The 22,225-nt window shown below is 41.4% G+C and overlaps 1 protein-coding gene across 1 annotated transcript in view; it reads right to left on the bottom strand.

Annotated features, from left to right (window-relative positions):
• Positions 1–17,777, bottom strand: part of ARHGEF6 (Rac/Cdc42 guanine nucleotide exchange factor 6) — a gene marked incomplete at both ends in the record, with an annotated part of 134,788 nt that extends 117,011 nt beyond the window's left edge. The window contains 2 exons of the mRNA XM_080719476.1: positions 15,733–15,816; positions 17,613–17,777. Coding sequence (XP_080575602.1) covers positions 15,733–15,816; positions 17,613–17,777 — 249 coding nt within the window. The remainder of the gene's footprint in view (positions 1–15,732; positions 15,817–17,612) is intronic.
• Between the last annotated feature and the right edge of the window lie 4,448 nt (positions 17,778–22,225).

Below are 22,225 nucleotides of genomic sequence, written 5' to 3'. Positions count from 1 at the left end.
TCTCTTCAGTGATACATAGGACCAAATTTGTTTTTGTTTTTGGTTTTGTCTTTGGTTGTGTGTGTGTGGGGGGGGTTTACTGGAGATGGAACCCAGGGGCATTCTACCTCCAAGCTACATCCCCAGCCCTATTTTTTATTCTTTATTTTCGAACAGGGTCTCACTGAGTTGCAAAGGACCTCACTAAGTAGCTGAGGCTGTCCGCGAATCGCGATACTCCTGTCTCAGCCTCTCAAATGCTGGAATTACAAGCGTGTGCCACCACACCCAGCGAGGGGGCATTATTTTTGTCAGTAATAACCAAAATTAAAGGACAATTTATTAGCCGGGCGTGGTGGCACACGCTTGTAATCCCCTGGCACACGCTTGTAATCCCCGTGCTTGGGAGGCTGAGACAGGAGGATCACACAGGTTCAAAGCCAGCCTCAACTACTTAGTGAGGCTCTCAGCAACTTAGTGAGGCCCTGTTTCCAAATAAAATATAAAATAGATCTAGGAGTATAGCTTGGAGGTAGAAAGCCTCTGGGTTTCACCCCCAGTACCACAAAAAAAGACAATTTACTGAGTTTTTAATTTAATCAAAACAATCAGCATCTTTCTCTAGGGTGTATTTTAGAACTTGAGATAGTGCAATTATAAAATAATATGAGACCGTTTTAAAAGACACAAAATTAAACTACTTTATCCAGGTAAACATAAAATGCTGAAAATATTCTTTTCTCACATTCTTCTAGTTTATATGTAGACTAGAAAAGAATAAAAGGCTTTCCTGATTTTTCAACTCCAAGAGGAATCCATCCAAACTGTTTCTATTATTAGAACACAAAATGGTAGCTAAAATAGTGCAGTTAACAACTGAATAATTCATAGTCTCCTAAGAATTTGGTTGCTTTGTCTTCTCCAGTTCCTCTTTACAACTATATCCTCAAACATATTTCTAGTCCTGGTTTGTTATAAAGAAAACCATAAACAAATTGTTTGTTTGATTTTTTGTTGATGTTTTGCAGTACTGTGGATGGAACCCAGGGGCATTCTAACTCCAACACCCCCAGTCCTATTTTATTTTTGAAACAGGGTCTCACTGAGTTGCAAAGGGCCTCACTAAGTAGCTGAGGCTGACTGCAAACCCAGGTCCTCCTGTCTCAGCCTCCCAATTGCTGGGATTACAAGCATTCACCACCAAGCCCGATTTACAAATCATTTTTTTAATATTTAAAGAAGTTTATTAGAAAGATAGAAATACAGAGGATAGGTACAACTCCATACCAGACTGGCATGAAGGAGTGACTCGAATTAATACACCCTACAAATCATTTTTAATTGGTTAAAAATTGACTCTGCTGAGACAGGAGGATCACAGTTTGCAGACAGCCTCAGCTACTTAATGAGGCCCTCCACAACTCAATGAGACCCTGTTTCAAAATTTAAAAAAAATAAAAAATAGGGCTGGGGGTGTAGCTCAGAGGTAGAATGTTCCTGGGTTCCCTCTCCAATACTGAAAAAAAAAACTCTGTGAACCAAACACAGGAGCATGCCTGTAATCCCAGTACCTGGGAGACTAGACAGAAGGATCACAGGTTTAAGGCCAACTTCAGCCACTTAGTGAAATCTTGTCTCAAAATAAAAAAATAAAAAATAAAAAATAAAAAGGACTGGGGGTATAGCTCAGTGATAGAATGCCCTTGGGTTCAGTCCTTATTACCCCCAAAAAATCCCAATCTGTGTTCTTTAGACGTTATTTGGCAACAGTATCACTGAAATTTGAGCTGTCTTTATGTAGTATTCTAAGTAAATATACAAACAAATTACATATAATATATAAGTAATTTAAACACATTTCAACACACTTTGAATTCAAAATATTTTCTATGAATTTCAAGTTCCTAAGAATTTCAAGTTGAGAGGAAAAGGCACTTCAATTAGTGAAGGAAAGATGCTCATGATGTTAATAAGATTAGTTTCTGCTGCTGAGCATGAGAATAAGAGCAAAGCCTGCCATCACTATCCATCCAAAATGCCCAGAAATATTCAACGTGGTTTTGCTTTCTGAAGAGGTGTGTTAAGTATTCAAAAATATGTGGGGCTTTTTCCTTTTACTTTATTTTTGAAACATTTTCCAAAAACAAGTATAATCTCTGCCGAATAGAGCATGGAACTGTAAGGCAGGAGGGGTGGATTTTGTGTTCCTAATTCAAGTTGTATCACTGTTTAAATTTGCAAATATATCTAATGTAAGACCTCAGAACCCTTGAAGAGCTGACTGTTTATCCTTCCTCTAATCCCATTTGTTTAAATGTTAATGCTTACCATACCAGCGTGGTGGCACAGGCTTGTAATCCCCGCACTTGGGAGGCTGAGACAGGAGGATTGCACAGGTTTGAAGCCAGCCTCAGCTACTTAGTGAGGCTCTCAGCAACTTAGTGAGACTCTGTTTCCAAATAAAATATAAAATAGGTCTGGGAGTATAGCCCGGAGGTATAAAAGCCACTGGGTTCCACCCCCAGTACCATAAAAAATCTGTTAATGTTTCAAGAAGAAATCATGCAGCCAGGTATAGTGGCACACACTTGTAATCCCAGTACTTGGGAGGCTGAGACAGGAGAATTATAGGTTTGAGGACAGCCTTGGCAAGTAGTGAGCCTCTTATCAACCTAGAAAGACCCTGTTTCAGAATAAAAATAAAAAGTAGGGCTTGGAGGATATAGCTTGCAGGTAGAATGCTTCTGATTTCAATCCCTAGTGCCCAAAACAGAAAAGAAATCGTGCTAAGAAGCAATGACTCACTTATTAAACAAAAGTACCTTAGCATAGCTGAACTAAGTGAAATGTTTGATAATGCAGTGCCATTTATGAACACCTACATACCAGAACATATTAAAATTCTAATTAGGGCCAGGCATGGTAGCCCGTGCGGGTAATCCAAATATGTGGGAGTCAGACAGGAGAATTACGGGTTTGAGGCCAGTGCACATTAACTTAGCAAGACCCGATTTCAAAGTAAAAAGGTCTAGGAAATAGCCCAGAGGAAGAACTTCACTGATCCAATCTCCAGTGTCACAAAAATTTCAATTAGGAAGTAGCTTTAATTGAGAGTTTACTTAGTACCAGGCACTGCACTGCATGCTTTAGCATGTACCTTATAAGTAGCATTACCTATCACTGCCAGCTAGGAGATTAGCACATACAAAAGAAGTGGCCATCCCAAGCCAATCCAAGTCCAAAGTTTTTAGCCACTGTGCTACTCTCCTACTTCTTAGGAAAAAAGGGGTTGCCTTTACCAGGAGTCTATCAGTCTTTCATTGAATAAGCAGTTACTGAACACCTTCTATGTACCATGTTTTATACTATGTGCTAGGGTTAAAAGGATGACCAAAGCTGGGCACCGTGGTACATGCCTGTAATCCCAGTACTTAGGAGACTGAGACATGAGAATTGCAGGTTTGAGTCCAGCTTCAGCAACTGAGTGAGATCCTGTTTTCAAATAAAATTTAAAAATCAGGGCTAGGGGTGTAGCCTGAAGGTAGAAGGCCCTTGGGTTCCATCCCCAAATACACACACACACACACACACACACACACACACACAATGATCAAACATCGGTTCCTCCCTTTGAGAAGTTACAAGACTAGGAAATAGATGTGTGGAAAGATAACCATAGCAAGACTGAACTAACAATGTAAAAGTAGCTTGGCAAAAGGGATGAGGGGAAATGGACACGAGATGTCTAATTCAGCAGGAAAAATAATTTTTAGGAGATCCAAGGCTGAAAAGGAGACTACGATCTACTTTATGTTTCTCAGTTAGCTGTCTTGATGTTTTTGTTTTTACTTTTTTGTCTTGATGCTTGACGTGTCTAGAATCCTGACAGAGGCATAAAGCAGGGAAGTCATTCTCAACTCTGGATTGACATCAAAATCACCTGCTGAGTTTTCAAAAACAATGATCACAATGCCTGGCCATTTTGGAATACTATGGGGAAGTACCTACTAATAATAAATGTATGTATATCCTAGGACCCAGCTGTCCTACCGCTATGTAAAAATTTAACAGAAATGTGACTATCCAGGGATGGTCGTGCACACTTGTAATCCCAGTTCTTGAGAGGCTGAGAAAGGTGGATTGCAGGTTGGAGGACAGCCTCAGGTACTTATTGAGGTCCTCTGAAACTTATTGAGACCTTGTTTCAAAAGAAAGAATAAAAAATAGGGCTGGAGTTATAGCTCGGAAATAGAATGTCCCTGGGTTACATCCCCAGTACTGTAAAAAGAAATGTGGCTATACATTCTCCAGGACATACACAAAAATATATTAATGAAGCCAGGCGTGGTGGTGCATGCTTGTAATCCCAGTACTTGGGAGGCTGAGAGAGGAGGATCTGGGTTCTTAGGCAGCCTCAGCTACTTAATAAGGCCTTCTACAACTTAGGGAGACTCTGTTTCAAAATAAGGAATAAAAAAAGATAAGGCTGGCAGTGTAGCTCAGAGGTAGAATGTCCCCGGTTCAATCCCCAGTACCACAAAGAAGAAAAAGAAGATATTAATGGCAGCATTTGCATTTTTCATAGCAACCAAAAATTGGAAGTGCTAGGCATGGTGGCGCACGCTTGTAATCCCAGTACTTGGGAGGCTGAGACAGGAGGATCTCACAGGTTCGAAGCCAGCCTCAGCTACTTAGTAAGGCCCTCCGCAACTCAGTGAGACCCTGTTTACAAATAAAATATAAAATAGATCTGGGAGTATAGCCCGGAGGTAGAAGACCCCTGGGTTCCATCCCCAGTACCACAAAAAAAAGGAAGAAAGGAAGGAAGGAAAAGAAAGAAAATCCCTGGTAAAAAAAAGAAAAACCCCAAAAAACAAAAATTAAAGATGATTTATATGCCCATAAATAAATGAGTAGAAAAACAAAGTATGGCACATTCATACAATAGAATACTCAGCAATAAAAACGATGAACTGCTAGTACCTGCAGCATATGTGACTTGTACAATTATGCTGAGTGAAAGAAAATGTATACAAATGAGTATATGTGACATGATTTCACTCATAAAATAAAACAGAAAAAGGAAATCTATTGTCTTAGATTTAGGTAAAGAAAACAAAGGTGGCTCTGAGTGCCAATATTTTTCTGTTTCTTAATCAGGGTGCAGATTATATGGGTATATTCTGTTTGTGAGAATTTAGATCTGTATCATAAGTTGACTAAACGTTTCTAAAAAGAAATATTACATATTAATGATTAAATCAGAAATATTCTAGCTGGGCATAGTGATTCATGCTTGCAATCCCAGCATTTAGGAAGCTGAGACGAGAGGATCATGTAGGTTTGAAGCCAGCCTCAGCTACTTTAGTAGTGAGGCCTTTGCAACTCAGTGAGACCCTGTTTCAAAATAAAGAATAAAAAATAGGGCTGGGAGTGTCGCTTAGAGGTAGAATACCCCTGGGTTCCATCCCCAGTACCACACAAAAAAAAAAAAAAATACTCTGCAGTAATATATTTCTGATGCCCAAAATTACATTTGGCGCCAATAGTACTCAGTGTTTCTAAAACAATGATTAAAAACAAATTCTACACATTTCAAAAAAATTGTCCAATAATGTAATAGATACTAGTCACTTGTGGCTATGTGCCACTTAAAATATGACTAGTCAAATTGGAATTGTGAAGCCGGGCGTGGTGGTGCACACATGTAATCTCAGCATTTGGGAGGCTGAGACAAGGAGGATCTGGGTTTGTGGACAGCCCACTCAGTGAGGCCCTTTGCAATTCAGTGAAACCCTGTTTCAAAATAAAGAATAAAAAAATAGGGCTGGGGTTGGACCTCAGAGGTAGAATGCCCCTGGGTTCGATCCCTAGTACTGAAAAAAAAAAAAAAAACAGAATTGTGCTGTGTGCTGTAAGTATAAAATCCATACTGGGCTTTGATGACTTGTTATAAAAAATCCAAAATATCTTAGTAATATTTTATGTTGACTGAATGCTGAAATCATAATACTTCATATACATGATTAAATAAAATATATTATAATAAAATTCAAAAAATAAATATCAATGGGTAGTCCTCAATGTAGGTAGACCAATTAACTCAAAATCACTGGGTGATGAATCCTCAACACGTGGTTTTTTAAAGCCCCCCATGACTCTAATGTATAGTAATGTCTGAAGAGGAAAGGCTAGGTGTTCCTTCATTTCTCAACAGTTCCTTGGAGACAATAGTGTAGAATGCAGCAAAGGAGATAAGTTCTGGAGGAAGGTACAACAGTGGTTAAGTTGAGGCTCTGTTTTGCATTTGTCTGGATCGTCCACAAACTTCCATTTCCACTATCGTAGAAGAGTTGCAATGCCACCTGCCTCCTGGGGTTGTTGTAGGATTAAATAAGATAATATGCTCACAGCCCCTAGCATAGTGTCTGGAACATAGTAAATGCTGAAGAAATTGTAGATCCTCAATTTCTGTTCCTTCTTTCTATCTAAGTTCCTAAGCACAAAGTTAAATATATTGCTATAAATGAAAAAACTCACACTCTCTGATTTCTCCGCCTGCATGAGTTGCTACATATTGAGATAACATTATACTTGGAATAATGATGTCAAATGAATATCAGAGATTTCTGGGTATGCTATCTTTGAGTGTGATCAAAAAGGAAGCAGATCATAGGCAAATACAAAACACAGACCCTCCCTTGGAAAAATCTGTTCCTCTGCTTACCAGCTAAAACTGCACCAACCCTGTGCAAGCAAAGAAAAGGCCAAATTTTAAATTGGCAAATGAGTAGAAAATAAAGTAGGTGTTCACCAGACATACCATCCATAAAATGTGATTAGGAAAACACTTGTACAAAAATGCCACATTTTAGCAAAAACACTAGCATTGGACAGGTGTGTGACTTTATAATAACTAAACTTTTCTGTTGCATTTGTCAAAAGAAAGTAAGGGCATCTCCCTTAGATCCTTTAAAAAGACATGGCGAGGTAAAGATCAGTAGAAGGCATTCAAAAACTTAACCAAAGAAATGCGAGATGAGAATACTAGCTGAAATCCTCTTTGTTCAAAACTCCGTACATCTTCCCCAGCACCTCAAACTGAGACAGACACTCTGTTGTTTAACTGCTCTGAGCACACTCGGGAGCCTACAGTGGCCTGAAGCTCACTTATGTAAGAAGGGACTGCAGCATTGCCTGGCATATTGCATACTTTGCTTAAGAGAAAACCTTGGAGAGATGCCTTCGCTGAAGTCCAAGGTTAGGCCCAGGCCTAATATTTTGGACAGAGGTGCTCTCAGTCATTGAACACCAAACTGTGGCTGGAGCAAATGATGTCATGGAAGATTCTCTTACCATGCCCAATGTCAAAATTAAGTTAGGAAGTTCAAGGACAAACTGTGGGTTTTCCAGGCAAGCAAATATAAGTTAGAAAAGCAGTTTGGTAAAGAAATTAAAAAAAAATAATCTTGGACCTCAGCATCTTGCCTTAAAAATGATCAGTACTTAACAGAACATCAACTAAAAGTTATCCCATTCCAAAAGGTTTTTTGGTTTATGGGAAATTTTTATTAACAAAAACATGCATTGGTAGCATTGACAAATATATTTATTTACTGTATTTTCACTCTTGCTACACATTAAGGAAAGGGGAAAATTATGTGAATCACCCTTGTATGCAAAAACAATAACAAACCAAAAATGAAAATATATTTGAAGAGAAAGATAAACTTGAGAGCTCTCCACTGTAGAGCTATGAAATGAAATACTCGAATACCTGTTGGGTTCCTAAATGAGTGGAAAATGAAAACTCAAAATTAACAAATTAACTGAGGGCACTTTAGAACACCTGGTAGGATACATATCTTTTCCTTCCTCAAACCGTTCCTGTTATAGACCTGTGTAAAACATTCCCAAATGTACGTGTGCTTGAGGTTGGGAGGGCATCAAATTAGTATAAAAAATAGTACCGTTGACTCTCGCTCTGGTACTGGGGAAAGAAAGAATAAGGTCTGCTGCAAAGCTTGAGACCAGAGCTGAAGAACTCGCCCCTAAGTTTAGCGCGTCCTAGCTCTGCGCCCCCCGCCCCCCCCGCCCCTCTCCTGCGTGCACCCCGAATTCCCGTAGTACCTTGAGGCCCTGGCAGGAAACCGACCCGCTACTGCGGCCGGGGCCCCGGCAATCCGGAGGAAGGGCGGCTCCTCTCCAACCAGGGTCCTTTAGCACCCAGCCCCAGGCATTCGTGAGCTCCCCTTCCCCAGACCCCTTGCCCCCAGGCAGGTCACCTGGCTCGGCAGCTGCCCTCCGGTCCTCTGTCCGCTCGCTCCCTCCAGCGGCGCAGTCTCCTGGAAGCGGCTCGCCCTCCCGAGTCACGGGGCCGAAGGCGGGCAGGCGAGCCTGTGCCAAGGCTGCGGGGACCGTTCTACCCAGCCAAAGCTGGGACCCTGCCCTTAGCACCGCCGCCACCAGGGTGAAACTGGAAAGCAGGGCTCTGCTCGCGCTGTCTGGGAGGGGCAACTGCAACTTTGCTCCTGGACGCCGGCAAGGAGGGGGCGCCCGTCTCCAAAAACTCCGCGCAGGCAACCTCTCCAGTTCGGCGATTTTCTTAAGATTTTTTTTTTTTTTAACCTAAAGGGAAGTCAGATTCTTGCCCTCAAGTTCTTGCTGCCAGAGCTGTGTGGCTGGGCGGGCAGAGGACAACAGGGCCCAACTAGGGGTGCAGAACGCTGGTTGCGCTGGGGACCAGCCGGGCAAGGGCGCTTGGGGCGGTGGCGGGAGGGGAACTGCTGCTCCAGGAGACTACGTGTGAGGCTCCTCGAGACCCCACTGCTATACCCGCACTAAGCCCCTCCTGTCCGGAGTCCGAGCCCTGGAGGGAGAGCGGCCTGGAGGGACTGGGCCAGAGACGGGGAAGCAGTGACCCGGACCTGGATCACAGAAGTAGGAACTGGAAGTGACAGCGGCGCAGAGCAGAGCAGCAGCAGCAGCAGCAGCAGCAGCAGCAACCGCAGCCGCAGCGGGGGTAGCAGTGGCAGCAGCAGAAACAGTGGTGGAGCGGCAGCAAGCCACACTGCGCATGCTGCCGCCCAGTTAAGTCCCAAACCTAGGGATACCGGCGCCTGGCCTGCCACTGGACCCGCCAAAGCCGCGGGCAGGAATCCCAGACTCATCAATTAGCCATTCCTCTGGCGGCCCGCTTTTCCCCCCACCCCCAGAAGCAACTCCCAAGCTGCCTGGGAGACATCCAAGCAGAGAATGAAAAAAAAAAAAAAAAAAGAGCTCAGTGGCCCTGCACATGACTCCCTTCCCTTCCCTGAACAACCCCGGATGCCTATCTTCCTGGGATCTCTGACAGTGGGACCCAAATCAGTGTTTAAGAGAGAATCAAAAGGTTCTGGATAGGTGGAAAATATTTATAACCTTATATAAAGTAGAATTTTTGCAGAAATACAAAGTAGTCAGTAAAAGACTAGGTTGGCCAGTCTGGGTGGCATTTAATTAACTCTTGGAAATTCCATTAGGAGTGTCAGATTTGCTCAGCGAAAAAAGAACTTACCAAAATCCTCTTTAGTCTCCCCGCTAGTCAAACTGAGCAGCTTAACATGGGAAATTTTGCCCAGGGGATAGGAATGGAAATGGGTAGGGCTGGACCAGGAGGCATGACCCAGTCCCTGCTGCTTGTCTCCTCCTTTGACAGATATGTCAGTTGAGGCCAGAGGGCTCTAACCTCACACAGGTGGCAGGATCAAAGAAGGTCTGTTGTGCAGGTACAACTGCAAGGTGGTCGCCCTCAAGGTTGCTCTCACAAGCTGGAGCTGGCTGTTGGGAGATTTAGCCTTGACTCATGATTGTTAAAGAGGTGCCTTACTTCTGCCTCCCTGAAGAAATGGCAAATAGTACATCCCACAGGCTTCCCATTGGGGAGGGCACCCGTGCTGTTCTGGTGACAAGGCAGATGGAGTGACTCAGAAAGACAGGAGGGAGTGAGGGGGTGGGGGCCCAAGGGAAAAAAAAACCTTACTGCTCCCAGCTGGTATTGGAAGGAAAAATGAAGAAAGGAAGGAAAGGAAAAAAGAGAGAAAAAGTGAGAAAACACTAACTGAACCTCATAAAGGATAGAAGTTTCAAGGCCAGTTTGGGAAACTTAGAGTCTCAGAAACTTTGAAATTTAAAAAAAATCAAGCTTACACTAGTAATCCCAGTAACTGGGAGGCTGGGACAGAAGGAACACAGGTTCACAGCCATCCTCAGCTTATCAGTGAGGCCCTCTGTAACTTACTAAGACCCTGTTTCAAAATAAAGAATTAAAAAGCTGTGCATGGTGTCACACACTTGTAAAACCAGTATTCAGGAAGCTGAGACAGGAGAAACAGGTTCACAGCCAGCTTCAGCTTCTCAGTGAGGCCCTGTGCAACTTAATGAGACCCTGTTTCAAAATAAATAATAAAAAAATAGGACTGGTGGGCAGCTCGGATGTAGAATACCCCTGGATTCAATCCCCAGTATCGCTAAAAATAATAAAAATTTAAAAAGGGCTGGGAGTGTTGCTAGAGATAAAATGCCCCTGGGTTCAATTCCCAGTACCTCCCCCCAAAAATTACTACATAGCTACATTTACCAATTCAAAGGAAGAATGAATAGTATTTTTTAATAAATCATGCTCAAAAAACGTATATGTACATGCAAGAGAATGACTTTGCGCCCTTATCTTCTACCATATAAAATTAACTCAAAATGGATCAAGGAACCTAATGTAAGATGTAAAGGTATAACACTCTTAGAAATAAAAATAAGAGCACGTCTTCATAACCTTTGAGTAGGCAAGGGCTTCTTAGATGATACCAAACATACAAACAACAAAATAAAAAAATAGTTGAATTTGACTTCAACCAAAATGTTTTAAACTTTGGTGTTTCAGAGGATATTATCAAAGTTGGGAGATGATTCAAAGAACACTTCATTCTCCAGGTGTCCCAGCAGACTTCCTTCAACAGTAACTAGCTGTGTGATCCTCTAGAGACACTAAGACATTGCAGTACACAAAGACAAAGATCACTTGGAGAGACCAAATGTCCACCTAAAGGACCAGAAGGAGGCAGCTCTTTAATGTGGTCCCAGTGTCCCAGAGCCTGGTACTCAATTTGTGAGTGTAGTGCTACATGTCTAGCTCTACTTTTCTGCATTTTCAAACTGACCATTTCAAGGCAGCATTCATTGTTTAGATAAGTAGAAATGTGCTAAGAGTTAAGCCCTGTTCCACTTGCTTTCCATACATTGACAGTTTTATAGGGTTAACAGTAATCCATTAGGCATGTCCTGTGCCACACACTGTCCTAGGCACTGTGGGCCTAAGAGATACTCTATCTAGTGGCATTTGCAAATGTTTGTGTATAGATCTATTTCCTAGCTACTTAGAAGCTTGAGATTGCATGGTCAAAATGCCTGCATGATAGTCCCCAGATCAGCTTTCAGTCTTATTCTGTAAGTATTGATTTTATGAGTCTTTTCTCAGGATCCTAAGAGTGCCTTCAGATAGTTCCTATATATCCCTGACAGGCATAATTTTGCACCCAATAATACAAAGAATACCTAGTAATAACATAACAATTAACAACTAGTTCAATTAACTTTTCCCAGGATTTTTCTGTCAGTAACTGACCAAGCTAAGACTATAACTCAGATCTATCAGATTAATCACAATGCCAGATATCACCTTATTACAATGCTCATATCATGTTCAGGTTAACCTGAACTAGCAGAAAAAGATAGAAAAGTATGACTAATCCCCCCTTTTTTTTTTTCGCAGGTCTGAGGATGGAACCCAGGGGCATTCGACCTCCGAGGTACACCGCTGCCCTATTTTTTATTCTTTAATTTGAAACAGGGTCTCACTGAGTTGCAGAGGGCCTCACTAAGTAGCTGAGGCTGTCCACAAACCACGATCCTCTGGTCTCAGCCTCCCAAATGCTGGGATTACAAGCGTGCACCACCATTCCCGGCTGACTAATCCCCTTTAAAGAAAAACAAACAAACAAAAAAAAAAAAAAAGAAATTTTATGATACAATTTTTTAGAAAGATTTGTACCCAAAGTGGATAAAAATGTCAAGCATTTGTTAGTTATCAGAGAAATCCCCAACAATGCCAGATCCAAAAGATATTTCTGTATCATTTAGTATTTTTGGAACTGCAGAGAAGCTCAGTATACCTTATGACAACTTTATAGCACAAAAAGCATTGGCAAGCTCACCATGTTTTGATTTGAAAAATTCAAAAAGAAAATATCATGATCTGTTCCATAGTAGACATCATTCTATAAGGACTATCAAATGGTTTATCTTAAAAGCCAAACACAGAGAGAGAGAGAGAGAGAGAGAGAGAGAGAGAGAGAGAGAGAGAGAGAGAGAATATATAGCAGGAGAGAGACTCTTAAGTTTGGCAATAGAGAAAACTGGGTTAATATATTCTGAGAGAGGTGTAGCTTGATGCTAGAGATGCTTTGGAAACAACTGTGAAGGAAGCAAAGTTTATCTGGGGCCAAAGATTCTAGTACTGCTGGGCATAGTGGCAAGTGCTTATAGTACTTGAGAGGCTGAAACAAAAGGTTTGCAGGTTCAAGGATAGCTTCAGCAAATAGTGAGACGCTCATTAACCTAGCAAGACCATGTTTCAAACTAAAAATAAAAAAATAAGGCTGAGAATGTAGCTCAGAGATAGAATGTCCCTGATCTCAATCCCCAGTTACACACACACACACACACACACACATTCTTTTTTTTTTTTATTTTGAGGCTTTCTACCTCCGGGCTCTACTCCCAGACCTATTTTATATTTTTTATTTAGAAACAGGGTCTCACTAAGTTGCTGAGAGCCTCACTAAGTAGCTGAGGCTAGCTTCGAACTGTGTGATCCTCCTGTCTCAGCCTCCCAAGCACAAGGATTATAAATGTGCACCACCATGCCCGGCAACACACACACACACACACACACACACACACACACACACACACACATTCTTTTTTTTTTTTTTTTTGCGGGTCTGGGGATGGAACCCAGGGGCATTTGACCTCTGAGCTACACCCCCTGCCCTATTTTTTATTCTTTATTTTGAAACCGGGTCTCACTGAGTTGCAGAGGGCCTCACTAAGTAGCTGAGGCTGTCTGCGAACCGCGATCCTCCAGGTTTCAGCCTCCCAATGCTGGGATTACAAGCGTGCGCCACCACGCCCGGCGCACACACACATTCTAGTACTGCTAATAATAAGAAAAACTACCACTTGAAGAGTACTTACTATGTTCCAGGCACTATTCTGGGGACTCTATGAATATGAGTTCATTGAAATTTCATACCAATCCTACAAGATAAGTACCACCATTATTCTCATTTTACAGATGGAGAGATCAAGGCATAGAGTCATAATTATTATGCCTGAGGTCAAAAAGCCACTAGTGAGCAGGAACTGAAGTTTATTTTTTTGTGTGTGGTACTGGGGTTCCTGGAAGCCCTTCTCCCTCCGGGCTACACTCCCAGACCTATTTTATATTTTTTAATTTGGAAACAGGGTCTCAAGCCAGCGCAGCTGGCTTCGAACCAGCGCGATCCTCCTGTCTCCGCCTCCCAAGCGCGGGGATTAAGAGCGTGCGCCGCCACGCCCGGCAGGAACTGAAGTTTAAACTGAAGAAGTCTAACATCAGAGTGCATGTTCAAACCTTTATTACTTGTCGACAGATGACACTGCTAATCCTTGTCTACTAATACAGAGCACTTTTGTCCCTAATCCTGTGCAGAGGGCACTACATAAATTATCTCATAGATCTTAAGAGGTTGGTGCCCTTAGCCCTAAATTATTTTCCAGATTATCGCATTTAATCATTTAAACAAAAATAGCTACTCGTGTGTCCATTTTACTGATGAAAACACTGAGGCTCAGGGGAATTAGGTAACTTGACAAACAGGCAGACATATCACCTCCTTTTTGGTAATACCACCTATAAATACTGTAGGGATCTATATAATATAAACAATCATATTTGAATATGCAATTTCTACCTGAGCCAGTCTTTTTCAATTTTTCAAGGCTTCTGTTCTGAGGTGTTAATGAGAAAATATGACAATGGCCTTTCCTTTCTTTCTATTTTTTTAAGGTACTAGGAATGGAACCCAGGGGCATTCTGCTTCCGAGGTACACCCTCAGCCCTAGTTTTTAGTCTTTTTATTGTTTTATTTATTTTTATTTTTTTTTCGAGTCTGGGGATGAAACCCAGGGGCATTTGACTTCCAAGTTACACCACCAGACCTATTTTTTATTCTTTATTTTGAAACCGGGTCTCACTGAGGCCTCATTAAGTAGCTGAGGCTATCTGTGAACCACGATCCTCCGGTCTCAACCTCCGGAATGCTGGAATTTCAAGTGTACGCCACCACGCCTGGCTGTCTTTTTATTTTTGAAACAGGGTCTCACTGAGTTGAGAAGGACCTCACTAAGTGGCTGAGGCTATCCACGAACTGCGATCCTCCGGTCTCCTCCTCCCTAATGCGGGTATTCCAAGCATGTGCCACCATGCCCAGCCTTTCAGCTCTTTCTAACTAAGGGGATTATGATGAGCCTCTGTGGCAGCTAGTGGTCCACTTTTGGTTCTCTCTCATAGGGAAGCACTCCTGAAAGAACTCTGCAACTGGGAACCTATTCTTACATCCACACAAGCTCTATCTCTGGAAGTATGTTTCCAGGGTTGGGATGGTGCATTTAAATGGCACCATTTGCTGGGCGTGGTAGTGCACCTGGAATCCCAGTACCTGGAAGGCTGAAACAGAAAGATCACAGGTTTGGGGCCAGCCTCAGCAACTTAGTGAAACCCTATTGCAAAATAAAAAGAACTGGTAGGTCAGGTGTGGTGGTACACATTTATAATTATAATACATGGGAAGCTGAGACAGGAGGATTGCAGGTTCACAGCCAGCCTCAACAACTCAGAGAGGCTCTTAACAATTTAGTAAGACCGTGTTTCAAAATAAAATAATAAAATAGGGCTGTGCGTATAGCTTGGAGATAGAATGCCTCTGAGTTAAATCCTTAGTACCACACACAAAAAAATATGGGGCTATGGGTGTAGCTCAGAGGTAGAATGTCCATGTTTCAATCCCCAAGACCATTAGTAAATATATAAATAAATAAATAATGTCAATATTTAGGGCTGGAAATGTAACTTCAGTAGTAGCATGTTTGCCTAGCACATGTAAGGCTCTAGGTTAGAACTCCAGTGCTGCAAAATAAAATGGTTATAAGAGGTATCGTTTTTATTTATTTTATTTTGCTTAGAATGGGTTTTTGAAAAAGACCAAGCGCCTGGCGTGGTGGCGCACGCTTGTAATCCCCGCGCTTGGGAGGTGGAGACAGAAGGATCACGCAGGTTCGAAGCCAGCCTCGCTGGCTTAAGAGACCCTGTTTCCAAATTATATATATATATATATATATATATATATATATATATATATATATATATATATATATGGTCTGGGAGTGTAGCTGGGAGGTAGAAGGGTTTTCAGGAACCCCAGCACCACCAAAAAAAGAAAAAAAAGAAAGAAAAAAGAAAAGAAAAGTAAAAGACCAATGCTAGCAATCCACCACTGGGACCATCAGTTTCAACTCTGGTTTCTGTAAAATGCCATCTCTGCATAACTCAGGGGCCATTTCAAGTAAAAATCAACCAAAGATTTTTACTACTAGTTTTTATTAACAGAGAGGGCTTACCTCCACTTGAAGTGTTGCACATCCTCTCAGGAAGTCATGGATGTTGTTGATGCAGTGGGCTTCAGTTTGAGGTTCCAGACAAAACTAGAGAAACAGAGTCAAATGTCACTTGCAGATTGTCATCCCAGGCCCCAAAAATGATATTTATCATTTGCTGATAATTACATAAGGCAGAGGGCAACCTGCTGTCAATCCAGGAAGAGAAATAACCACCAAAGGAAGTGATGCAAAAGTTGAAACGGTCGATTTTTGTTTCAAATGTCACTAAGGCATTTTTCTTGCAAGTGTTTTCTCATGCCTTCAGCCCGAGAGTGATGATAGAAAATTTAGAGACCCAATTTTTTTTTAGTTCAGTTCTCACTTGCAAGCCAGTAAGCAATATTTCTTACCTCCTACTCCCCTTCCGATAATTTATTGAATTATAGTTCCCTTTGGCTGTTCTTTTTTTTTTTTCTTGCAGTACTAGGGAAGGAACCCAGGGGCATTCTGCCTCTAAGCGACACTCCCAGCCCTATTTTTTATATTTTATTTTGAAACAGGGTCTCACTGAGTTGCAGAAGGCCTCCACTAAGTAGCTGAGGCTGTCCGTGAACCACAATCCTCCTGTCTCAGCCTCCCAAATGCTGGGATTACAAGCGTGCCCCACCATGCCCGGCTGTGGCTGTTCTTTATATTTGATCACATTCTTGTACATTTTTTGCACTTTTATCAGAGTGTCTCAAGTTTAAGAAATAAGTAATCCAGGCAAGGTAGTGCATGCCTGTAATCCCAGTAGTTGAGAGGCTGAGATAGGAGAATCCCAGGTTTGAGGACAGCCCCGGCAAAGTAAAGAGACTCTCAACAATCTAGCAAGACCCTATTTCAAAACAAAAAATTAAAATGAGGGCTGGGGGTGTATCTCAGAGGCAGAATACCCCTGAGTTCAATCCCCAGTACCACAAAAATAAAAAGAAATGATAAGTAATTTTACTTACTCAATAAAATTACAAACTAGTTTAAGAAAGCAAAAGAGCTATGTTTACAGTTATATTCCATGATGATGTTAAGAATTGCAGAACTCTCCCTTTAAGCTTACTTAAAGTGCCTACTTTAGAAATTATCTATTATCTTAATCATAGATTCACAACATAAAAAATCTTGGACTTTTTTCAGTAGCGTCAGGTTACTTTCACTTTGAACACACATTGAATTCAAAGCACGTATTTGAATTCTCTTTTCACAAACCTTACATTTTGAATTCTTTCTTCTAGCTGCTAAATAGTCCCTTCTTCAATAAATATCTTTTGAAAAGGAAAACTAAATCAGTTTTTAGGAAAGTTGTCAATAAGCATAATCAAGATCTAAGTCGTTTCATTAATCAAAAGTCTCATACATGCTCCAAATTCAAAACATGTCCCTGGTCCACAAGGCCATATATATAACATGCATCTCCAAGACACAACAGACTTGTGATATGGATGTTCTCCTGTCCCCTATTGCCAGTGGTGCAACAGATTTTTACTATGCTAACATGTAGGAGCCAGTTACTAAAGGATGGCAATTCATTTTCTGACTTTTTCAAACTACAAAAACAAAAAATATCTAATTCATATATATCTTAGGTACCAAGGATTGGACCCAGGGGTGTTCTACCTCTGAGCTACACCCCAGGCCTACTTTATATTGAAACAGGGTCTCACAAAGGTGTTATTATTGGCCTCAAAGCTGCAATCCATCTGTCTCAATATTAGTATTGCAGGCGTGCCCACCACACCCAGTTTAGCAAGATATTAAAGTTTAAGATCCCCATGACTGGGCAATAGAAAATCTCTAAAGTTATGTATTATTGCTGCTTGCTGGTGGTGAGCAAATTGACCAATCATACTGCAAATTGACCTTACCTTTTCCACGGAGCCAGGTATAAGTCTGTTGATCAGTTTACACAGCACTACCCCATTTTTCAGTGAAGACTTCAAGAACTCCTCAGGATCACAGATAGTCTTTTTAGGGGAATCTAAAACTCCCAAAGATATAAGCCATGTCACGACGCGCTCTTCTGGATTCATTACTGCGGATGGTGTGCTCTGAACAGCTTTCTGGGGCAGCTGCAAGGACTAAGCCACATCCGTGATTGCATCTGCTGTTGTTGTCTTCCTTTTTATGAGTTCTCTTCTGGTGCTTGCAGAGCAAAGGTTTAAGGAAACTTTTCTTAGACAACCAATGAGCCCATTCAAACCATGGGATTTCAAACCCACAGATCACACTAAAAAATGTGGAAACAGATAAAAATTCATGTAAAAATCTTGGGGGGTACTGGATTTCTATTTCAAAAGCTGCAAAACAAATTCATTAGGATTGAAAAAAGGAAGAAGAAACACGTACGCACACACAAGCACACACCCACAACAGACAGTGCAAGAAGCTTTAAGGAAAGGAAATGAGGAGGATGCTGGGGAGGGAGCAGAGAAAAGGAAGCAAGTGCTTGTGGAAAACAGAGGTGAGCCAGCACTTCAGGGGACCTTAGAAATGAGACACCCGTGGGCCAGTCTGGGAAAACACTGTCAATAAATAGTCTAGCCCCAGCGAAAATCTGGCTTCTGTTAGGAGGGAGATGCCAACTGGCTCTTGGGTCAGACAGAGCTAAGCCTTGCTGGGAGCTGTGCTGGCACAACCATGCTGTGAGTTAGGTAGGCTGAGAAAATTCCTCCCAGAAATGACCGGATGTCCCAGCACTGTCTCACAGAGTTGCTGTGTGTCACGCTCATTCCTCGCAGACACATTGAGTTGCACGGTAACAATGTGCCAAGCAAACAAAGATTGTGCCTGCTGTCAGCCATCACTATGTATAAGCAGAAGCTAGAAGAATGGCATTTTACTTTGCAGCCAAAAAGCTATGTTTAGGGAAATAGGCTAAGGATAACATCTGACATCCTGTTTACTTGCATTCTTTAGCAGTTCTTTTTCTGGACCTGGTTCCACTCCACAATCCAGCTGCAGAACCCTTAGCAGGGACTCAAACACAGTCATATCAGTGGGAAAAATACACTTAAAAACAAAACATTTGAGAACAAAAGAGCACTTGTCCTTTGTCTATACAACAGGCTGGAAGGTTCGGGTTTCTTCAGCAAGAAATACTGCATTTAAATTCTGAAAATAAAACTAATCTGTAACAGATCTTTATTATTCACAAATATTTTCAGAGCCAGTTAAAACAGGCATACTATTGAGAAATGTATATAAGTCAACTTCCATAGGATAGCCCTATATTGATAGATGCTTGGCATTCACCATTACTGCCCCTCTCATGTCTGAGAGGCTTCCACTCAATCATAGCTCCTTCCTGGTAAGCTTCACATCCTTTTCAATAGATTTGGGCATCCACTACCAAATGATCAGTTTAGAAAATCCTACCAAAGATTTTCAAAACTACCCCTTCCAGCCGGGCGTGGTGACACAAGCTTGTAATCCCAGTACTTGGGAGGTTGAGACAGGAGGATCACGCATGTCTGAAGCCAGCTTCAGCTTCTTAGTGAGGCTCTCAGCAACTTAGTGAGACCCTGTTTCCAAATAAAATATAAAATGGAGCCGGGCGTGGTGGCGCACGCTTGTAATCCCAGCATTCGGGAGGCTGAGACCTGGAGGATCGCAGTTCGCGGACAGCCTCAGCTACTTAGTAAGGCCCTCTGCAACTCAGTGAGACCCGGTTTCAAAATAAAGAATAAAAAATAGGGCAGAGGGTGTAGCTCAGAGGTCAAATGCCCCTGGGTTCCATCCCCAGACCCGCAAAAAAAAATTATATATATATATATATATATATATATATATATATATATATATACATATATATATTGGGTCTGGGAGTATGGCCCCAGAGGTAGAAAGACTCTAGATTCTACCCCCAGTACCACGAAAAAAAACTACCCCTTCCTTGTCTGTTATAATGCTTATTACACTTTGTTATTATTACTCCTTAATCTCTCTCCTCTACCACAATGTATAAGCTTCCTGGAGTCTCATCTAGGCTGTTTAACACAGTGTTCTCAGCAGAGTGCCTAGTACACACTATAGATGTTCAGAAATGCTGAGTGAATGAATGAACTCAGATTGTGCTCCTGGCATCAACACTACCTGATTATAACAAGGATTTTTATTAATTAATTAATTAATTAATTTACAGAACTGGGGTTTGAACCCAGGGGCACTTTAACTCTGAGCTACACCCCAGCCCTATTTTTAAATTCTTTATTCTGAAATAGGGTCTCACCAAGTTGTGGAGGGACTAAGTAGCTGAGACTGGCCACAAACCTGCAATTCTCCTATCTCAGCCTCCTAAATATTGGGATTATAAGCATGCACCACCACGCTGGGCTTGTTTGTTTCTTTTTATGACATAAGTCAAGCATTTTTCTTTGCTGATGATTTTAATAATTTCATAATAAACTACACATTGTGTGTGTGTGAGTAGTAGTTGTAGCAGTAATACTAGTAGTATTAGTAGTAGTAGTGGCGGTGATGGTGGTGGTAGTGGTAATGGCACTATTGATTGAACCTGGAGGTTCAATCTACCATTAAGCTACACTCTAGCACCTTTAATTTTTTATGAAATGGGGTCTCTCATTGGTTGCTAAGAATCTCACTATTTTACTGAAGCTGGTCTTGAACCTGTGATCTTCCTGTCTCAGCCTCCCAAGTACCAGGGTTACAGATGTGTGCCACCATGCCCTGCTTGCACATATTTCAGGTATACAATTTATTGGATTTTTGTATGTGCAATCCATTTGATATAAGCACAAATACAATCTAGATAAACTTTTCCATCACCCCTAAAAGTGTCCTCTTGTTCTTTCAACTGCTGCTTCCACTTCCCCCCCATCCCTGGCAAGCACCAATCTGTTTCATCTCTTTAGTTTCTAAAAATTAGTCTGTATTTTCAAGAATCTTATTTAAGTGGAAGTACACAATATGGTACTTTGCTTGGGGTAGTTGCTTAATTCTGCATCATATTTTCAGATTCACCCATATTGTGTCTCTATAGTTCTATAATAAGGATTTGGCCTCCATCAGTTTGTGGTGATATGTTTATAAGCAAAATAAATATAATCAATCAAAAATTTTATTTATTTATTTATTTATTTTTGCGGGTCTGGGGAATGAAACTCAAGGGCATTCTACCTACGAGCTACACCCCCTGCCCTGTTTTTTATTCTTTAATTTTGAAACAGGGTCTCACTAAGTTGCAGAGGGCCTCACTAAGTAGCTGAGGCTGTCCACAAACTGCGATTCTCCCTTCTCAGCCTCCCGAATGCTGGGATTACAAGCATGCGCCACCACGCCCGGCTCAATCAAAAATTTTAGTTTACTTTTATCTATAGCCAAATCCATGTAATGGAAATAAAAACAGAATCCATTTGTTGATAAATTCCCTAATCTGACCTATGTAAATATTTTTATATATCATTCAGACAGTGTTCAGAAATTGTTTATTAAAATTTCACTATACAGCCAGGCATGGTGGCGCACACTTGTAATCCCAGCATTTTGGAGGCTGAGATAGGAGGATCGCAGTTCAAGGACAGCCTCAGCTACTACATAGTGAGGCCCTTTGCAACTCAGTGAGACCCTGTTTCAAAATAAAGAATAAAAAACTGGGCCGGGGTGTAGCTCTGAGATAGAATGCCCCTGGGTTTCATCCTAAGTACTGCAAAAAAAATTTTATTTTCACTGTACAGACAAAATCTGGCAGTGCTACTGAGGTATCACTTGCATTTTCTGATAAAGAACAAAGTCTGAGTAATTTCAGAAACCCAGATAAGTCCAAAATAGGCTTGAGCAGACTGAGGTCACCTGGGTGAAAATCTGGCTCATTTTAGATACTGGATATAGCAAATTACTAAAAAAGTCACTTGTAGTTAAATCAGTGTAATAAGGTATAATTGGAAAGGCAAAACTTCCACCTTAAGGCAAAAGAAAGTTCTATTTTTACCTTATTAATTAATTAATTAATTAATTACAGCACTGAGGATTAATTAATTACAGCACTGGGGGTCTAACTCTGAGCTATACCCCCAGTCCTTTTAATTTTTATTCATTCATTCATTTATTTTTGTGGTATTGGAGATGGAATTCAGGGGCATTCGTACTCTGAGCTATACCCCCAGCACTATTTTTTATTCTTTATTTTGAAACAGGTTCTCACTGAATTGCGGAGGGCCTCACTAAGTAGCTGAGGCTGTCTGTGAACCTCCCAAATGCTGGGATTACAAGTGTGCACCACCATCCCCGGCTTTTATTTTTTATTTTGAAACAAATCACTAAATTTCTGAGGCTGGCCTCAATTCTACAATCTTCCTATCTTAGCCTCCCAAGCACTGGGATTACAGGTGTGTGTCCCTACACCTGGCAAGAAAGTTCTCATATGAAGATTATAAATTATGGTTGGAGCCAGGCATGGTGGCGCACACTTGTAATCCCAGTTCAAGGACAGCCTTAGCTACTACATAATGAAGCCCTTAGC

This window comes from Muscardinus avellanarius, assembly GCF_963383645.1.
Source record: "Muscardinus avellanarius genome assembly, chromosome: X".
Lineage (NCBI taxonomy): Eukaryota > Metazoa > Chordata > Mammalia > Rodentia > Gliridae > Muscardinus > Muscardinus avellanarius.
This window is presented reverse-complemented; position numbering and strand designations above follow the sequence as displayed.